Source organism: Rhinoraja longicauda, chromosome 25, assembly GCF_053455715.1.
Source record: "Rhinoraja longicauda isolate Sanriku21f chromosome 25, sRhiLon1.1, whole genome shotgun sequence".
In the NCBI taxonomy this organism is placed as follows: domain Eukaryota; kingdom Metazoa; phylum Chordata; class Chondrichthyes; order Rajiformes; family Arhynchobatidae; genus Rhinoraja; species Rhinoraja longicauda.
The window spans coordinates 5,615,389-5,634,325 of NC_135977.1; the positions used below are offsets into that span (position 1 = coordinate 5,615,389).

An 18,937-nucleotide genomic window follows, 5' to 3' on the forward strand; every position below is an offset into this window, starting at 1 on the left:
GAGCACCCGGAGAAAACCCACGCGGTCACTGGGAGAACGTTCAAACTCCATACAGACAGCGCCCGTTGTCAGTATTGAACCCGGGTCTCTGGTGCTGTAAGGCAGCATCTCTACCCGCTGCGCCACATGTGCCGCCCAAAACTATGAAGGCAGAGGGTCAGAAATGTGGAATGTACCTTGTACGGATCATCTGGATCCTCCCAAGCAACCTGGAACATGCTCCTTATCTCTTCTGCAAGCCCAATCCTGGCGCCGCTGTTAGCTGCTATGTAGATCCTTGGGATGCCTTCGGCCCTGGCAAGTTGTGAGGCTCGTAGGAACAACAAATCCTCCTCTGGGCCAAATGAGCCGATCTTAAATGTGATGTCGTTACAAATGACAACAATGTCGCGGCCGTCAGGATATTCTGGAGTTTTTAAATTCATTTTCCAAGCCACCATTCCCACCTGAGGAAAGCACAATCCAATTATGTTTAACGTGAGAGGTTTGAGCTTTAGTTTAGAGATACAACGCGGAACTCAAATTTCACCGTACCTTAATTGGTACATGTGACAATTAAATTGAATCTTACAATACAATACAAACTTTATTGTCATTGTGCAGTGTACAAGTACAGAGACAACGAAATGCAGTTAGCATCTTAACCAGAGTGCATGTGATGGAATAGTAAAACATATAATATATACATATATGCACAGTAGCGGTAGTGGAAATTCCGGTGAGCGAGATCAGTCACTGAATCTTGAATCTTGGAAAAAGGCCCTTCGGCCCAACGCGTCCGTGCCGACCAGCGATCCCCGCACACTAGCACGATCCGACACATGCTAGGGGCAATTTTACACTTATACCAAGCCAATTAAACTACAAACCTGTACGTCTTAGGAGTGTGGGAGGAAACCGAAGATCTGGGAAAAAACCCACGCAGGTCACGGGGAGAACGTACAAACTACGTACAGACAGCACCCATAGTCAGGATCAAACCCGGGTCTCTGGCGCTGTGAGGCAGCAACTCTATCGCTGCGCCACCGATGTAATTATGTTAAATGTCTGAAGAGTTATGAATTGAAATCAACATGCCAATCGTACCAAAGGCCTTTCTCATTTTATCAGGGAAGGCACTAAGATACATCTGAAAAGAACTCTGGTCATTATCACTAATAATAATAATTGTAAATAATGGAAGAATGATCTGGAAGAATATTCTGAAGTAACTCAGCAGGTCAGGCAGCATCTCAGGAGAGAAGGAATGGGCGACGTTTCGGGTCTGGACCCTTCTCGAATGAACAGCACACACCTCGTTACCTCCAGGGATCCTGTTCATATGCACCAGTTGACCGTGCGAGTCCAGCACGAGTTCTGTACATTGCAGTGGTTCTTTGGGACCTTCCACTTCAGATCCCCACATCTTCAGGAGAGCCTAAATCATAACACGAGAAGGTAGAACGATTTTCAGATTATGTGCTGTATTAGCCCCACTACCAACAGGCAATAGACAATAGACAATAGGTGCAGGAGTAGGCCATTCGAGCCAGCACCACCATTCAATGTGGTGCTGATCATTCTCAATCAGTGCCCCGTTCCTGCCTTCTCCCCACACCCCCTGACTCCACTATCTTTAACAGCTCTATCTCTATCAACTTAACCATCCTGTGTAGGAAGGAACTGCAGATGCTGGTTTAAACCGAAGATAGACACAAAAAGCTGGGGTAACTCAGCGGGACAGGCAGCATCTCTGGTGAGAAGGAATGGGTGACGTTTCGGGCCGAGACCCTTCTTCAGACAGGAGTCGCTGTCTGAAACGCCTCCTACCCATGTTCTCAGTTTCAGTTTAGTTTATTATCACCGAGGTACAGTGAAAAGCTTTTGTTGCGTGCTATCCAGTCAGTGGAAAGACAATGCATGATTACAATCGAGTCATTTACAGTGTACAGATACATGATAAGGGTACAACCGTTAGTGCAAGGTAAAGCCTGCAAAGTCCGATCAAGGATAGTCCGAGGGTCACCAATGATGTAGATAGTAATGAGGTATGGGTGGCAGGGTGGCCTAGTGGTAGAGTTGCTGCCTTACAGCGCCAGAGACCCGGGTTCGATCCTGACTACGGGTGCTTGTCTGTACAGAGTTTGTACGTTCTCCCCGTGACCTGTGAGGGTTTTCTCTGAGATCTTTGGTTTCCTCCCACGCTCTAAACACGTAGAGGTTTGTAGGTTAATTGGCTTGGAACAAAAAATGTAAAATAGTCCCTAGTGTGCGTAGGGTAGTGTTAGTGTGCGGGGATCGCTGGTCGGTGCGGACTCGGTGGGCCGAAGGGCATGTTCCCACGCTGTATCTCCAAACCAAGCTAAAATAAAAGTAGTTCAGCACTGCTCTCTGGTTATGGTGGGATGATCTCCAGAGATGCTGCCTGGCTCGCTGAGTTACCCCAGCACTTTAGTGTCCATTTGTAAAACTCATCGCGCAAATGGATCCTGCAAATATAAGATTATTAAGGGGTTGGACACGTTAGAGGCAGGAAACATGTTCCCAATGTTGGGGGAGTCCAGAACAAGGGGCCACAGTTTAAGAATAAGGGGTAGGTCATTTAGAACTGAGATGAGGAAAAACCTTTTTCAGTCAGAGAGTTGTGAATCTGTGGAATTCTCTGCCTCAGAAGGCAGTGGAGGCCGATTCTCTGAATGCATTCAAGAGAGAGCTGGATAGAGCTCTTAAGGATAGCGGGGTCAGGGGGTATGGGGTGAAGGCAAGAACGGGGTACTGATTGAGAATGATCAGCCATGATCACATTGAATGGCGGTGCTGGCTCGAAGGGCCGAATGGCCTCTTCCTGCACCTATTGTCTATTGTCTATTGGATTTGACATTTTTCTGAGGAGAGAAAATTGGTCAAAGAAAATATAATTTTTAAAAAGTAATATGTTACCTGTTGAAACATTTCTGGAAAATCGTACACGTAGGTTGTTCCCAAGGACTGTGCCCGGAATCGTTTGGATTGGAGCAAGTCCTTAGTGACATACGGTGTGTTCATCACCATTCCATGCAGAGGTCCCTGCTTCTCTCCGTATGAAAGGAACATGATCTGAATCAAAGAGCGGGAGGAAAATATCGCATTACAATTTTTCCGAGGGGGATTCAACAGGATTCAGGAACAATAGACAATAGACAATAGGTGCAGGAGGAGGCCATTCGGCCCTTCGAGCCAGCACCGCCATTCAATGTGATCATGGCTGATCATTCTCAATCAGTACCCCGTTCCTGCCTTCTCCCCATACCCCCTGACTCCGCTATCCTTAAGAGCTCTATCCAGCTCTCTCTTGAATGCATTCAGAGAATTGGCCTCCACTGCCTTCTGAGGCAGAGAATTCCACAGATTCACAACTCTCTGACTGAAAAAGTTTTTCCTCATCTCAGTTCTAAATGGGATCTTGCACGAGCTGGTCAAAGTAAACCCAGCTCCTTTTAGTTTAGAGATACAGCACATCGCCCACCGACTCCGCACCGACCAGCGATCCCCGCACACTAACGCTACCCTACACACTCACACACACACGCGCGCACACACGCGCACACACACGCGCACACACACGCGCACACACACGCGCACACACACGCGCACACACACGAGGGCCAATTTACATTTATACCAAGCCAATCAACCTACAAATCCGCAATGTCTTTGGAGTGTGGGAGGAAACCGGAGCACCCGGAGAAAACCCTTGCAGGTCACGGGGAGAACGTACAACTTCTGTAAGGCAACAACTCAACCTCTGCCAGCCTTTCAAGCTGAATAATTTCTGCTGCAGACATTAAATCTCACAAATTGTTTGGAAAATATATAAGGCTAAAGGACTTCAGAATGAACGCAAAATTCCTGAGATGGCGTTCTATTTGCATTTTTTTGCGATTTATCCTGCCACCTGGATTCTTTTTCCTGTCACCTAGTTTATGTTAGGATTCAGTTCCTGAATCTTTCCCTCACTATTTAGCTCATTCATTCTCATGTAGTCTTCCAATTTAGCGACACAGAGTTGCTGCCTTGCAGCGCCAGAGACCCGGGTTCAATCCTGACTACGGGTGCTGTCTGTACAGAGTTTGTACGTTCACCTCATTAGCAAATTTGCAGATGATACTAAGCTGGGGGGTAGTGTGAATTGTGAGGAAGATGCAATAAGGTTGCAGGGTGACTTGGACAGGTTGTGTGAGTGGGCGGATACATGGCAGATGCAGTTTAATGTAGATAAGTGTGAGGTTATTCACTTTGGAAGTAAGAATAGAAAGGCAGATTATTATCTGAATGGTGTCAAGTTAGGAGGAGGGGGAGTTCAACGAAATCTGGGTGTCCTAGTGCATCAGTCAATGAAAGGAAGCATGCAGGTACAGCAGGCAGTGTAGAAAGCCAATGGAATGTTGGCCTTCATAACAAGAGGAGTTGAGTATAGGAGCAAAGAGGTCCTTCTACAGTTGTACCGGGCCCTGGTGAGACCGCACCTGGAGTACTGTGTGCAGTTTTGGTCTCCAAATTTGAGGAAGGATATTCTTGCTATGGAGGGCGTGCAGCGTAGGTTCACTAGGTTAATTCCCGGAATGGCGGGACTGTCGTATGTTGAAAGGCTGGAGCGATTGGGCTTGTATACACTGGAATTTAGAAGGATGAGGGGGGATCTTATTGAAACATATAAGATAATTAGGGGATTGGACACATTAGAGGCAGGAAACATGTTCCCAATGTTGGGGGAGTCCAGAACAAGGGGCCACAGTTTAAGAATAAGGGGTAGGCCATTTAGAACGGAGATGAGGAAGAACTTTTTCAGTCAGAGAGTGGTGAAGGTGTGGAATTCTCTGCCTCAGAAGGCAGTGGAGGCCAGTTCGTTGGATGCTTTCAAGAGAGAGCTGGATAGAGCTCTTAAGGATAGCGGAGTGAGGGGGTATGGGGAGAAGGCAGGAACGGGGTACTGATTGAGAGTGATCAGCCATGATCGCATTGAATGGTGGTGCTGGCTCGAAGGGCTGAATGGCCTCCTCCTGCACCTATTGTCTATTGTCTATTGTCACCTCGTGACCGCGTGGGTTTTCCCCGGGGGCTCATCAAGCCGAATGAAGATTTCATCAGCTCTTCTTGTTCTGTTCTTTCCAAAATGCTGTTAATCTGCAATATACTCTCTTTATGATCAAGTGCTCACATCTGAAATTGTATCCTTCATTCTTTACTACAAACTGCCAGAGCTATGGAGTGCTTCCTAATCCTTACATTTAGTTTTAGTTTAAGAGATACAGCGCAGAAACAGGCCCAATGGCCCACCGAGTCCACACCGACCAGCAATCACCCGAACATTAACACTATCCTGTTTGGGAGCGGAGAGGACTCAGCCTTACCACCAAGCTCAAGGTCTATCGTGCAGATCCCATTTACTCACCACTCTTCTCTATGCCAGTGAGACCTGGACTGTCTACAGCAGACATGCCAAACAGCTCAACCACTTTCACTTGAGCTGCCTACGCAGACTCCTTCACGTCAGGTGGCAGGACAAAATTCCCGCCCGACACAGAGGTCTTGGAACGGGCCGGAATCCCCAGCGTCCACACCCTCCTACGGAAAGCCCAAGCCAGATGGGCAGGCCGTGTCGTCAGAATGCCCGAGAGTCGACTGCCAAAACAGGTTCTGTATGGAGAACTGTGTCAGGGCAAGCGCTCAGTAGGAGGACAGAAGAAACGGTTTAAGGACTGCCCCAAAGTGTCCCTCAAAGACTTGGACATCAACCTCAGCACTTGGGAGTCTCTTGCTCTGGACCGTCCAACCTGGCGTAGCAAGCTCACCACAGGAGCCCGTGCAGCAGAGAACAGACGCACTGCAGCGGCCCAGAGGAAACGCACCGCGCGTAAGGCCCGGGCTACCTCCACTTCCACTGCAGCACCCACCCACTTGTGTCCTACGTGTGGGCGTGCCTTCCGGGCCCGGATTGGCCTCACCAGTCACTTCCGGACCCACAGTCACCAATCCTCCAACTGAAAGTGAAGTCATGGTCATCTTCGAACCCGAAGGACGAACAACAACAACAACACTATCCTACACAGACTAGGGACAATTTTTACATTTTATACCAAGCCAATTATCCCACAGACATGTACGTCTTTGGAGTGTGGGAGGAAACCGAAGATATCGGAGAAAACCCACAGAGGTCACAGCGGGAACGTGCAAACTCCTGTACAGACAGCGCCGGTGGTTAGGATCGAACCTAGGCCTCCGACGCTGTAAGGCGGCAACTCTACCGCTGCGCCAACGAACTGCCCTTTCTGTTTTCGATTTGCACCATTGACAGTCTTGGCCATTAGTTGAGACTTCTCCCTTCATTGCTAATGGGGATTCGAGTTTCAGAAGGCACCCCAGTTTTCTAGGCCTGACCCAGGAGTCAGAAAGCAAGCAAGTACCTGTCCGGTTCGGGCATTCACCACCTCCTTGTATAGGCTCATGTCCAAGTAGTATCCAGACTCATTGGTGAGGAACAAACGGATTGGGATTGCCTTTTCCGTCGGAGTTAAACGGATATTGATTTTGAGCTCAGCTTGCAACACCCTGAGCTTCCACAATCTGCTCCCGTACCTCATCACCATGTCATGCACAGACTTCTCAATCTAAAAATAAATTTGAAAAAAATATATTAGCACAATGGAATAAAAAGGCCCAGAATGTATAGCGGTGGGAAAGTGGAGGAAACACATTCCCTCTGTTGTGACAACCCTAGGGTTGGCAACTGTCCCATATTAGCCATGGCATCCTGTATATTGGCAAAATTGGTTTGTCCCGAATGGGACCGCCCTTGTCCCGTATTAGGCCGGGGGGGGGGGCGCTGTAGGCTCGGACACTGCAGGCCCGGGGGCTGCTGTAGGCCCGGACAGTGTAGGCCCGAGGGCTGTTGTAGGCCCGGACACTGCAGGCCCGGGGGCTGCTGTAGGCCCGGACAGTGTAGGCCCGGGAGCTGTTGTAGGCCCGGACACTACAGGCCCGGGGGCCGCTGTAGGTCCGGACAGTGTAGGCCCCGGGGCCGCTGTAGGCCTGGACAGTGTAGGCCCGGGGGCTGCTGTAGGCCCAGACAGTGTCGGCTAACGAAGTGTGTTCGGGGAATGGGGCCGAGTGTGTTCGCCTAACGGAGGTTGCAACCCGCCTCCCGGCCCGGGCGGCCGCCAATGGTGGAGCGGGAGCACGTGGCCGCTGGCTGGGTGAGGTCACCTGGAGGGCAGGCGGTGACGTCATCTTTTGTCCCTTATTTGGGAGTTAGAAAGTTGGCAACCCTGGACACCCCCCAGAACTCAAGAGAAGTGACTATGTACTTTGATGGACACAAAACGTTGGAGTAACTCAGCCGGTCAGGCAGCATCTCTGGAGGGAAAGAATGGGTGACGTTTCGGGTCGAGACCCTTCTTCAGACTGAGAGTTAGGGGAGAGGGAGTTCTTGTAGAAACATATAAAATTCTTAAAGGATTGGATAGGGTAGATGCAGGAAAAATGTTCCCATTGTTGGGGGAGTCCAGAACCAGGGGTCACAGGTTAAGAATAAGGGGTAAGCCATTTAGGACTGAGATGAGGAAAAACTTTTTCACCCAGAGAGTTTTGAATCGGTGGAATTCTCTGCCACAGAAGGCAGTGGAGGTCAATTCACTGGATGTTTTCAAGAGAGAGTTAGATTTAGCTTTTAGGGCCAAAGGAATCAAGGGATGTGGGGAGAAGGCAGAAATGGGGTACTGATTTTGGATGATCAGCCATGATCATATTGAATGGCGGTGCTGGCTCAAAGGGCCGAATGGCCTACTCCGGCTCTTAGTTTCTATGTTTCAGTGATACGGAAGGGTCAGGTGTGAAAATTACAGATCTAAGCAGACGATGATCGGAGGAAATGTAGAATGGTTCATTACAGAGGGTATTGCATCCGCTGCTCTATATGTCAACTTATTTACATCGGCAAAACCAAGTGCAGGCTCGGCGATCGCTTCGCTGAACACCTGCGCTCGGTCCGCATTAATCAAACTGATCTCCCGGTGGCCAAGCACTTCAACTCCCCCTCCCATTCCCAGTCTGACCTTTCTGTCATGGGCCTCCTCCAGTGCCATAGTGAGGCCCACCGGAAATTGGAGGAACAGCACCTCATATTTCGCCTGGGCAGCTTGCAGCCCAGTGGTATGAACATCGATTTCTCCAACTTTAGATAGTTCCTCTGTCCCTCTCTTCCCCTCCTCCTTCCCAGATCTCCCTCTATCTTCCTGTCTCCACCTATATCCTTCCTTTGTCCCGCCCCCCTGACATTAGTCTGAAGAAGGGTCTCGACCCGAAACGTCACCCATTCCTTCTCTCCCGAGATGCTGCCCGACCTGCTGAGTTACTCCAGCATTTTGTGAATAAATAGAATGGTTCATTGTTAGCTGAGGGGAGGAACAGGTGGGGCACACAGTCAGTAAAGTTAATCAGAAGAGCAGTGAACTAGTCGGGAGGGAACTAGGGTGGGGGAGGGACGGAGAGAGAGGTGAAGCAAGGGTAACGTGAAGTCAGGTGAAATCAATAATCAAAATCAACAAATGGACTCTGATGGTTTCAAAATACTTTTACATAAAGCTGCAAATAATCAAGAAAGAAAAAAATGCAAAACTCTATCTACAGTGTCAGCATAATGCAGTAGGTTAAAATTAGAATCTTCATACATTTATCATCTGATGTGACATGGTGTTCTTCAAAGAGAACAATGTAATTGGTGCCTAAACAGCAAGCAAATTTATTTTCATATTTTTTTTATATGATATTCTATATTTAGGTATTTAAATATTATATATTTCACATGAGAACAACTTCACTATCTCAACGGACTATCATGTAGCACTATTGCTATTATTATCGAAGGTATCACAAAATGCTGGAGTAACTCAGCAGGTCAGGCAGCATCTCAGGAGAGAAGGAATGGGTGAAGTTTCGGGTCGAGACCCTTTTTCAGACCAGACTGAAGAAGGGTCTGAACCCAAAACGTCACCCATTCCTTCTCTCCTGAGATGCTGCCTGACCTGATGAGTTACTCCAGCATTTTGTGAATAAAAACCTTCGTGCTGAACTTTTATGTTTGTGTTGATACATACCTGACCATTTCATGCCCTTCGGCCCAACTTATCCACGCCGACCAAGAAGCCCCACCTAAGGCAGTCCCGTTTGCCCATGTTTGGCCCATATATTCCTCGAACCCTATCCTATTCGTGTACTTAGAGCTCTTAGGGCTAACGGAATCAAGGGATATGGGGAGAAGCAGGAACGGGGTAATGATTTTGGATGATCAGGCATGATCATATTGAATGGTGGTGCTGGCTCGAAGGGCCGAATGGCCTACTCCTGCACCTATTTTCTACGTTTCTATGTTACTTGTCCAAGTGACTTTTAAATGCTGTTATGGTATCTACCTGAACTACCTTCTCTGGCAGTTCATCCTACATACCCACCATCCTCTGTGTGTAAACATTGCCCTTCAGGGTCCTATTAAATCTTGCCTCTCTCACCTTAAACCTAAAGGTTCTTAATTCCCTTACCCGGGGTAAAAAGACCCTGTGCATTCCCCATTATTCATTCCCCTCACGGTTTTATACACCTCGATAACTCGATAAGATCACCCGTCGGCCTCCTGCGCTCCAGGGAACACAGTCCTAGCCTCCCCAACCTCTCCCTGTAGCCCAAACCCATGAGTCCAGGCAGCATCCTCGACAAAGCCCCCTCTGCAATCCTTCCCCCTTTGTGTGAAAACGTTACCCCTCAGGTTCCTATCGTGCATACAGCGTGCAGCGAAAAGCCTTCCACCGTACCTCGGTCGGTACGCGTGACAATAATAAACTGAGCGAAACTCAATTTCAACTCAATTTCTTCGGTTTTAATGTTAAAAACCCGAGCAATGTTATTGTTGAGATAAAATCGCCGACAAGACGTATGGGGGTTTCAAACCTTCATTGGATCCATTATTACAGTCGGCACAAAGTTGAGGAAGATGTGGTTGCAGTCAGTGTGCACGGTCTGTTTGTTAAAAGCCACCTCTAGTTCGTCCATGGCTTCCAGAAGCAGGCGCTCCCCCTCATTTTGTACGTATTCAAAAGAGGCCTCCTGTGAGAAGGAAAGTGCGATTCACCTCATACATAGAACTTTTGATCATTTGATTAGAAGGTTTGCATACGGTTGACAATAGACTGTGTATACATAGTCTTTTGAATGCAAGTAAACGAGATGGATCAAATATTCAATGTTTTCTCAGGGTTTGTTACATTCGAATTTCCCACTCCATTTCTGGCTGGGTTTGGTCCAATTTCATTTGGTGTGGTATCTGGAGATGAATTTCCAGGCGTTGAAGATTTCTTACGTGGCATTGGGATTATACAGTCACTAGGTCAGGCATGAAGAGAAGGATGAAAGGAAGGCATCAGTTGCTGGCATAACTCAGTGGCTCACGCTGCATCCCTGGGTAACATGAATAGGCCACGCTTCGGTTCAGAGCTCTTCTTCAAGACCTTACTTCAGTCTGAAGAAAGGTCCCAACCCGAAACGTCACCTATCCATGTTCTCCAGGGGTTCTGCCTGACCCGCTGGGTTGCTCCAGCACTTTGTGTCTTTCTTTGGTATAAACCAGCATCTGCATTTCCCCGTTATTTACATATGGATGAAAGACCCTTTAGACTTTAGAAATACTGAACGGAGACAGGCCGATCGAGCCCGCACCGATCACATACACTTCTAACACTCCCCTGCACACCAGGGACATTTTACAATTTTACCAAAGCCAATGAACCTTTATGTCTTTGGAGTGTGGGAGGAAACCGAAGCACCCGGTGAAAACCCACTCTGTCACGGGGAGGACGTACAAACTCCGAGCAGACAACACCCGTGGTCAGGATCGAACCCTGGTCTCTGGCGCTGTGAGGCAGCAACTCTACCGCCGCGCCACTCTTGGTTCATGTGATGGGAAATGCTGGTCACGTTCAAGGCTCATAACCATGCAGATGGACGAATGGTTTAATTTTCAAAGGCAATTAGAAAAGAAATGAGTAAATCATTCTTTTTGTGCATAGAACTTTCCCTCATTTGATGAAAAGGTTTGCATAAGGGTCACAATAGACTAAATCTACATAGTCTTCTGGATGCAAGTAAACTAGATGGATCATTCTATCATTCTATCATTCATTGGGGTACTGATTTAGACAATGGGTGCAGGAGGAGGCCATTCGGCCCTTCGAGCCAGCACCGCCATTCAATGTGATCATGGCTGATCATTCTCAATCAGTACCCCGTTCCTGCCTTCTCCCCATAGGTGATCAGCCATGATCATATTGAATGGCGGTGCTGGCTCGAAGGGCCGAATGGCCTACTCCTGCACCTATTTTCTATGTTCCTATTCACCTCATACATAGAACTTTTGATCATTTGATTAGAAGGTTTGCATACAGTTGACAATAGACTGTGTCTTTTGAATGCAAGTAAACTAGATGGATCAAATATTCAATATTTTCTCAGGGTTTGTTACATTAGAATTTCCCACTCCATTTCTGGCTGGGTTTGGTCCAATTTCCAGCACCAGAGACCCAACATGCCGAATGAAGAAGGGTCTCGACCCGAAACGTCAGCCATTCCTTCTCTCCAGAGATGCTGCCTGTCCCCGCTGAGTTACCCCAGCATTTTGTGTCTGTCGTCGGTTTAAACCAGCGTCTGCAGTTCCTTCCCCCACACAATGCCGAATGAAATGCTGCCTTGCGATCGAAAACGTCGCCATCAGTCAAGATTTCTCACCTTGGTGATGAGGTCAGGATGACGCATGATGGCGCGGACAAAAAACCGGTAGTCGGTGACCTCTGCTCCCTTCTTGACCCTGGCCGCGCCCAGGTACATGTGCATCTTGTGGTTGCCGCACGGAATAGCAGCCAGGTCAAAGTTCTGCATCCGGTTGAGTTCCAGTTGGAAAGCCAGGGCCGGATCCAAGTGCCGGTATATACGATCCTCTGCAAACTGAAGGGTGAGATTCCAAGGCACAGGTTTCTAAACGCAAGTACAACGACTGCCCCACTCCTCTTCAGTTTGTTGTTTTATAAACAGGCCCTTCGTTTTATCAACTAAGGGCCCCATTCTCCTGCCTTCTCCCCATAACCTCTGACACCCTAAAGGGCCTGTCCCACTTAGGCGATTTTAAGGCGACTGCCAGCGACTAGGCTGGGAACATTGGCCGGGGTGTCACGGGCATGATCGTGAGGAGTCTTCAATGAATCGTAGCGAATCTCGGCGCATCGCGGGAAAATTTACCTGCTAGAAATTTCTCGGTGACAGCTGGCTTGTCGCCAGGTATCGTAGCTTATTGCGGGCGCTGTCTGTCGCACGCTGTCCCCAGGTTTGCTAGGTTGTCGCAGATGCGTTTAGAAGCACGTAATATTAAATTAAGAAAAAGGCATTTGAAGATACCAGAAGATAGTTTTGTTTAACCAATTTATTTACCGTCAGGACATTTGACGGGTAGATTGGAGGCGACAGTTTGACGGTCAGGTAAGCATGGGGATTTGGCGATGTTTCCGAAGACGGTGTAATCTCTTAGCCAGGTGCTGGTTTCACAAAAAAAAGTAACTTGTATCGACCTGACACGGCATTGTCGTGGTCATAGTCGTAGGGTAAAAGAAAATTTTGGCGATCTGCTACGACTTTGACAGTCACCGGCAGTCGCCTTAAACATCGCGTAACTGGGACAGGCCCTTTAGTCATCATGAATCTGTCAATCTCTGCCATTGACTTGGCCTCCACAGCCTGTAGCAATGAATTCCACAGATTCGCCACCCTCCTCCTAAAGAAATCCCTCCAATCTCCTTTCTAAAGGTACGTCCTTTTATTTTTTAGATTTAGATTTAGAGATACAGCGCGGAAACAGGCCCTTCGGCCCACCGGGTCCACGCCGCCCAGCGATCCCCGCACATTAACACTATCCTACACACACTAGGGACAATTTTTACATTTACCCAGTCAATTAACCTACATACCTGAACGTCTTTGGAGTGTGGGAGGAAACCGAAGATCTCGGAGAAAACCCACGCAGGTCACGGGGAGAACGTACAAACTCCGTACAGACGGCGCCCGTAGTCAGGATCGAACCTGAATCTCCGGCGCTGCATTAGCTGTAAGGCAGCAACTATACCGCTGTGCCACCGTCCAGATTTTGAGACTATGGTGTTCCTCACTGTCACCTGTTGAACCTGTCACCACCCTATCGCACCAACTTCTAGAGAGCTTCAAGGCTCGTGGGTTGAACGTCTTTGTAATGTCTTAACACGTCAGAGTCTCATTTTTATTTCTCATATTTACATCTTTTTGGCTTCTGAAGGTCCCTGTCAAATAACTGGCAGATTTATGTTACCTGAACAAAAACCATGCTTGCTGTAATGGAGTTGAAACAGTCCCAGATGGAATGTCAAACTCAAGTCCCAGGAATCAAAGGATGCACTTTCACCTTTCCTCTTTCTCCAAGGGGGCTGCACGGTGGCGCAGCGGTAGAGTTGCTGCCTTACAGCGCTTGCAGTGCCAGAGGCCCAGGTTCGATCCTGGCCACGGGTGCATGTCTGTATGGAGTTTGTACGTTCTCCCCGTGACCTGCGTGGGGTTTCTCTGGATGTTCTGGTTCTGTTAATTGGCTTAGCGTAAATGTAAAGATTTATACTTTTTTAGTATAAATGTAAAGATTGTCCCTAGTGTAGGATAGTGTTAATGTGCTGGGATCGCTGGTCGGTGCGGACCCGGTGGGCCGAAGAGCCTGTTTCCGCACCGTATCTCAGAGGGCGGCACGGTGGCGCAGCGGTAGAGTTGCCGCCTTACAGCGAATGCAGCGCCAGAGACTCAGTTTCGATCCCGACTACGGGTGCTGTACTGTACGGAGTTTGTACGTTCTCCCCGTGACCTGCGTGGGTTTTCTCCGAGATCTTCGGTTTCCTCCCACACTCCAAAGACGTGCAGGTTTGTAGGTTAATTGGCTGGGCAAATGTAAAAAATTGTCCCTTGTGGGTGTAGGATAGTGTTAATGTGTGGGGATCGCTGGGCGGCGCGGACCCGGTGGGCCGAAGGGCCTGTTTCTGCGCTGTATCTCTAAATCTAAATCTAAATCTAAATCTAAATCTAAATCTAAATCTAAATCTAAATCTAAACTGGATAGACACACAAAGCTGGAGTAACTCAGCGGGACGGGCAACATCTCTGGATAGAAGGAATGGGTGACGTTTCAGGTCGTGTCCCTTCTTCAGACTGAGAGTCAGGGTAGGGGGACACACGGGGATAAGGAAGGGTAAGGTGTGAAAACGAGACATCAAAGGAGATGGGATCAAAGAAAATGTAGAATAGATTATTGTTAGCTAGGAGAAGGCGACAACGAAGCAAACGGAGATAAAATTTAATCAGGGGTACAGCCAGACTGGTCAGAGAACTGGGAAGGGGAAGGGGTGGAGAGAGAGAGAAAGCAAAGGTTACTTGACGTTAGAGAAGTCAATATTCATACCACTGGAGTGTAAGCTGCCCAAGCAAAATATGAGGTGCTGTTCCTCCAATTGCGCTGGGACTCACTCAGACAGTGGAGGAGAACTAACCTAAACAGGTGCTAGAAATTAAAGGACGGACAGGCATTTTGGAAGTTTCCTCTTGCACCAAACACAAGTAACTGTAACTTAAAGAGGCAGTTGTTCACGGTCTGGCATAAATAACCGGTAGTTTCATGTTACCTCAGCAATCGCTCTGAACGTGAAGTACTTGGGAAATTCTCGCTGTAAAAGCAAAAGGGAAAGGGAAAGAAAAGCTCAAATTTAGTGACCGCATTGTAGAGATTTAAAACACAAAGCGTTTCTGCCGCAGAAGTCTTCAGAAAGACCAATGGCCAAACATAGACAAGCAAACCTTCTGTCCGACTAGAAAGGTGATTCGTCTGATTCCATACGTAAACAAAAGGGATTTCTGTGAACACAAGGGAAAGTAAAATATCAACGTTTTTGAGAGATTTTATAGCAAAAAAATATATATATATAAATGCCTAATGCTTTTAGGAACTTTGAATTTAGGATGCAAAGATTATTTTAACAAATCATTCCTTAAAAAACATTTGTGATGGAAGCAGAAAACGATAATGGCCTGGGTGTAGGAAGGAACTGCAGATGCTGGTTTACACCGAAAGACAGACACAAAATGCTGGAGTAACTCAGTGGGACAGGCAGCTTCTCTGGAGAGAAGGAATGGATGTTTTGGGTCGAGACCCTTCTTGTTCAGTTCAACAGGTCAAGTTTAAGAAGCCCTTCCTACCCAAACCACCCCATCCCCGGGCACTTTCCCCTGCAACCGCACGAGATGCAACACCTGTCCCTTTACCTCCCCCCTCAACTCCATCCAAGGACCCAAACAGTTTTTCCAGGTGAGACAGAGGTTCACCTGCACCTCCTCCAACCTCATCTATTGCATCCGCTGCTCCAGATGTCAACTTATTTACATCGGCGAAACCAAACACAGGCTCGGCGATCGCTTCGCTCAACACCTGCGCTCGGTCCGCGTTGGCCAAACTGATCTCCCGGTGGCCGAGCACTTCAACTCCCCCTCCCATTCCCAGTCTGACCTCTCTGTCATTTGCCTCCTCCAGTGTCATAGTGAGGCCCACCGGAAATTGGAGGAACAGCACCTCATATTTCGCCTGGGCAGCTTGCAGCCCAGCGGTATGAACATCGACTTCTCCAACTTTAGATAGTTCCTCTGTCCCTCTCTTCCATTCCCCCTTCCCAGATCTCCCTCTATATTCCTGTCTCCACCTATATCCTTCCTTTGTCCCGCCTGACATCAGTCTGAAGAAGGGTCTCGACCCGAAACGTCACCCATTCCTTCTCTCCTGAGATGCTGCCTGACCTGCTGAGTTACTCCAGCATTTTGTGAATAAATACCTTCGATTTGTACCAGCATCTGCAGTTATTTTCTTAGACTAAGTTTAAGAAGTAGGTTTGCACAGGTACCTTTGATTGGCAGAATTTACTGAAAATCTGCACCAGTTCATCATCCTTTTCACAATCTCCATCTCTGAGGGCGATATTCAGAATATGAACGGGGTCATCCTTTAAATCCTGTTCACAAAAATAGCATTTTAGAGTCTTTTATTTGCATTTCTAAGCCACATCCATAAAATACATTAATAATGTCACATAAAGATTCACATTACATACGGTAGATGTTCTCACTTCTCGTTCAGAATCTATTTCAGAACATGTTTATTGATATTGCTTTGGTCACTAGCACTCTAAACTTTGATTTCCCATAGTTTCTAAGCTCAAAAGGAATTATTTGGTTTAATAGGCCCGATGGCGCTCCTGCCAAACCAGAGCTGAACTCTTAAAGGCCTGTCCCACTTCGGCGATTTTAAGGCGACTGCCGGCGACTAGGCTGTCGCCGAAGGTTCGTCGCGGTGTCGCGGGCACGATCGTGAGGCGTCCTCAATGAATCGTAGCGGATCTCGGCGTGTCGCGGAAAAATTTACCTGCTAGAAATTTCTCGCCGACAGCTGGCTTGTCGCCAGGTATCGTAGCTTATTGCGGGCGCTGTCTGTCGCACGCTGTTCCCCAGGTTTGCTAGGTTGTCGCAGATGCGTTTAGAAGCACGTAATATTAAATTAAGAAAAGGCGTTTGAAGATACCAGAAGATTGTTTTGTTTAACTGATTTATTTACCGTCAGGACATTTGACAGGTAGATTGGAGGCGACCGTTTGACGGTCAGGTAAGCGTGGGAATTTCGCGATGTTTCCGAAGACGGTGTGATCTCTTAGCCAGGTGCTAGTTTCACAAAAAAAGTAACTTGCATCGACCTGACTCAGTATTGTCGTGGTCATTGTCGTAGGGTAAAGGAAAATTTCGGCGATCTGCTACGACTTTGACAGTCGCCGGCAGTCGCCTTAAAAATCGCGTAACTGGGACAGGCCCTTTAGTCATGCTTAAGATGGACACAAAGTGCTCGAGTAACTCAGCGGGTCAGGCAGCGATAATGGAAGAAAAGGGTGGGTGACGTTTCAGGTCGGGACCCTTCTTCATACTCATGCTAAGTCATGCTTTACTGATTCCACGTCTCTAAGATTCCAATATTATTATCATTTAATCTTTCCCAATTGATCCTCTCTCTTTCCCCTGTTTTTAAACGCATCCTCCAGGATTTTTTTGATCAGAAATTGGGAAGTTTAATGATTTAGCAAGTGCTATTTTTGAACGTCATCACAGGTAAGTTTCAAGAGGGCACAATAATTTCGAGTTTTGAAATTCATTAGCGCATAGTGGCGGACTGGTAGACTCATTGCCTTACAGCGCTTACAGCGCCAGAGATCCGGGTTCGATCCTGGCTACGGGTGATGTCCGTACGGAGTTTGTACGTTCTCCCCGTGACCGCGTGGGTTTTCTCCGAGAACTTTGGTTTCCTCCCACACTCCAAAGACGTGCTGGTTTGTAGGTTAATTGGCTTGGTATAAATGAAAAAAGTTGTCCCTGATGTCGGAGAGTGTTAGTGTGCAGGGAACACCGGTCGGAGGGGACTCGATGGGCCGAAGGGCCTGTTTCCGCGCCGTATCTCTAAACTACACTAATCTAAACGTTAAACTGGGATATAATCAAGGATCACCTTGTTGTCTTCCTGGTCAAAGAAAGTTGATCTTGTCTCAGAGACTAGTGGACTGTCCAGAGATGGGTCAGCAAAGCAAGCAATCACTTCTTCAAAGTTTCTTTAAAAAGTACAAACAGGAGTCAAATGATTTACACGTCAATTACCGAATGCATTAAATAATGTGTATAATGCAGCACCATTAAATTTGTGAAAACGCAAGAAACCGCAGATGCTGGAAACTTGAGCAAAGCACAAGGTGCTGGAGGAACTCATCAGGTCGGGCAGCATCTGTGGAGGGAATGGACAGGAGGCGTTTCAGGTCGGGACCATCCTTCAGATTGAATGTAGTAGGGAGAAAAAACCTGGGAAAGAGGTCAAGTCAAGTCAAGTCAATTTTATTTGTATAGCACATTTAAAAACAACCCACGTTGACCAAAGTGCTGTACATCTGATTAGGTACTAAGGAAAAAAATGAAACATACAGTAGCACGCAAACAGTTCACAGCGCCTCCTCAATGAGCCTCAAACGCTAGGGAGTAGAAATAGGTTTTGAGCCTGGACTTAAAGGAATCGATGGAGGGGGCAGTTCTGATGGGGAGAGGGATGCTGTTCCACAGTCTAGGAGCTGCAACCGCAAAAGCGCGGTCACCCCTGAGCTTAAGCCTAGACCGCGGGATAGTGAGTAGCCCCAAGTCGGCCGACCTGAGGGACCTGGAGTTAGAGAGGGGGGTTAGAAGATTTTTGATGTAGGGGGGGGAATGTCCATTTAGGGCTTTATACGTGAATAGGAGGAGCTTGAAGTTGATTCTGTACCGTACAGGGAGCCAGTGGAGAGAGGCCAAAATCGGGGTGATGTGGTCCCTTTTACGGGTACCCGTCAGGAGTCTCGCTGCGGCGATGGAATGGACAGAGGCCGCCCGTCCATCCCCTCCGCAGATGCTGCCTGACCCACTGAGTTCATCCAGCATTTTTATATTTTGTTGCTCAACATTAAATCTATTGCCCCCACTAGGAGAAACATCCCCTCAGCATTCTCCCTATGAAACCTCTTAAAATGATTTATGTTTCCATGTATCTTTCTATGTTCTCTCATTGTTCTGTACCCCAATGAGTATAGGCCAAATCTATTCATTTGTTGTACATAGATCAACTCCTTGCACACCTGTAACCTTTCTATAGACATAAATGCTGGAGTAACTCAATGGGACAGGCAGCATCTCTGGATAGAATGAATGGGGGAAGGAATCTCTATCCAGAGGTGCTGCTTGTCCCGCTGAGTTACTCCAGCATTTTGTGTCTATCTTCAGT

The 18,937-nt window shown here is 47.7% G+C and overlaps 1 protein-coding gene across 4 annotated transcripts in view; it reads right to left on the minus strand.

The window, feature by feature from the left end:
• acacb (acetyl-CoA carboxylase beta) overlaps positions 1–18,937 on the minus strand; it is a 121,259-nt gene that overhangs the window by 26,327 nt on the left and 75,995 nt on the right. For all 4 annotated transcript variants that reach the window (XR_013548904.1, XR_013548903.1, XM_078421736.1 and 1 more), the window contains exons 30-39: positions 17,648–17,747; positions 16,005–16,112; positions 14,911–14,967; positions 14,739–14,780; positions 11,788–12,003; positions 9,958–10,113; positions 6,423–6,626; positions 2,920–3,075; positions 1,295–1,417; positions 177–446 (exon numbers count right to left, since the gene is read on the minus strand). Coding sequence is in view for 2 of the 4 variants with exons in the window: in XM_078421736.1 (XP_078277862.1) it covers positions 177–446; positions 1,295–1,417; positions 2,920–3,075; positions 6,423–6,626; positions 9,958–10,113; positions 11,788–12,003; positions 14,739–14,780; positions 14,911–14,967; positions 16,005–16,112; positions 17,648–17,747 (1,432 nt within the window). In the remaining 2 variants the exon portion in view is untranslated. The remainder of the gene's footprint in view (positions 1–176; positions 447–1,294; positions 1,418–2,919; positions 3,076–6,422; positions 6,627–9,957; positions 10,114–11,787; positions 12,004–14,738; positions 14,781–14,910; positions 14,968–16,004; positions 16,113–17,647; positions 17,748–18,937) is intronic.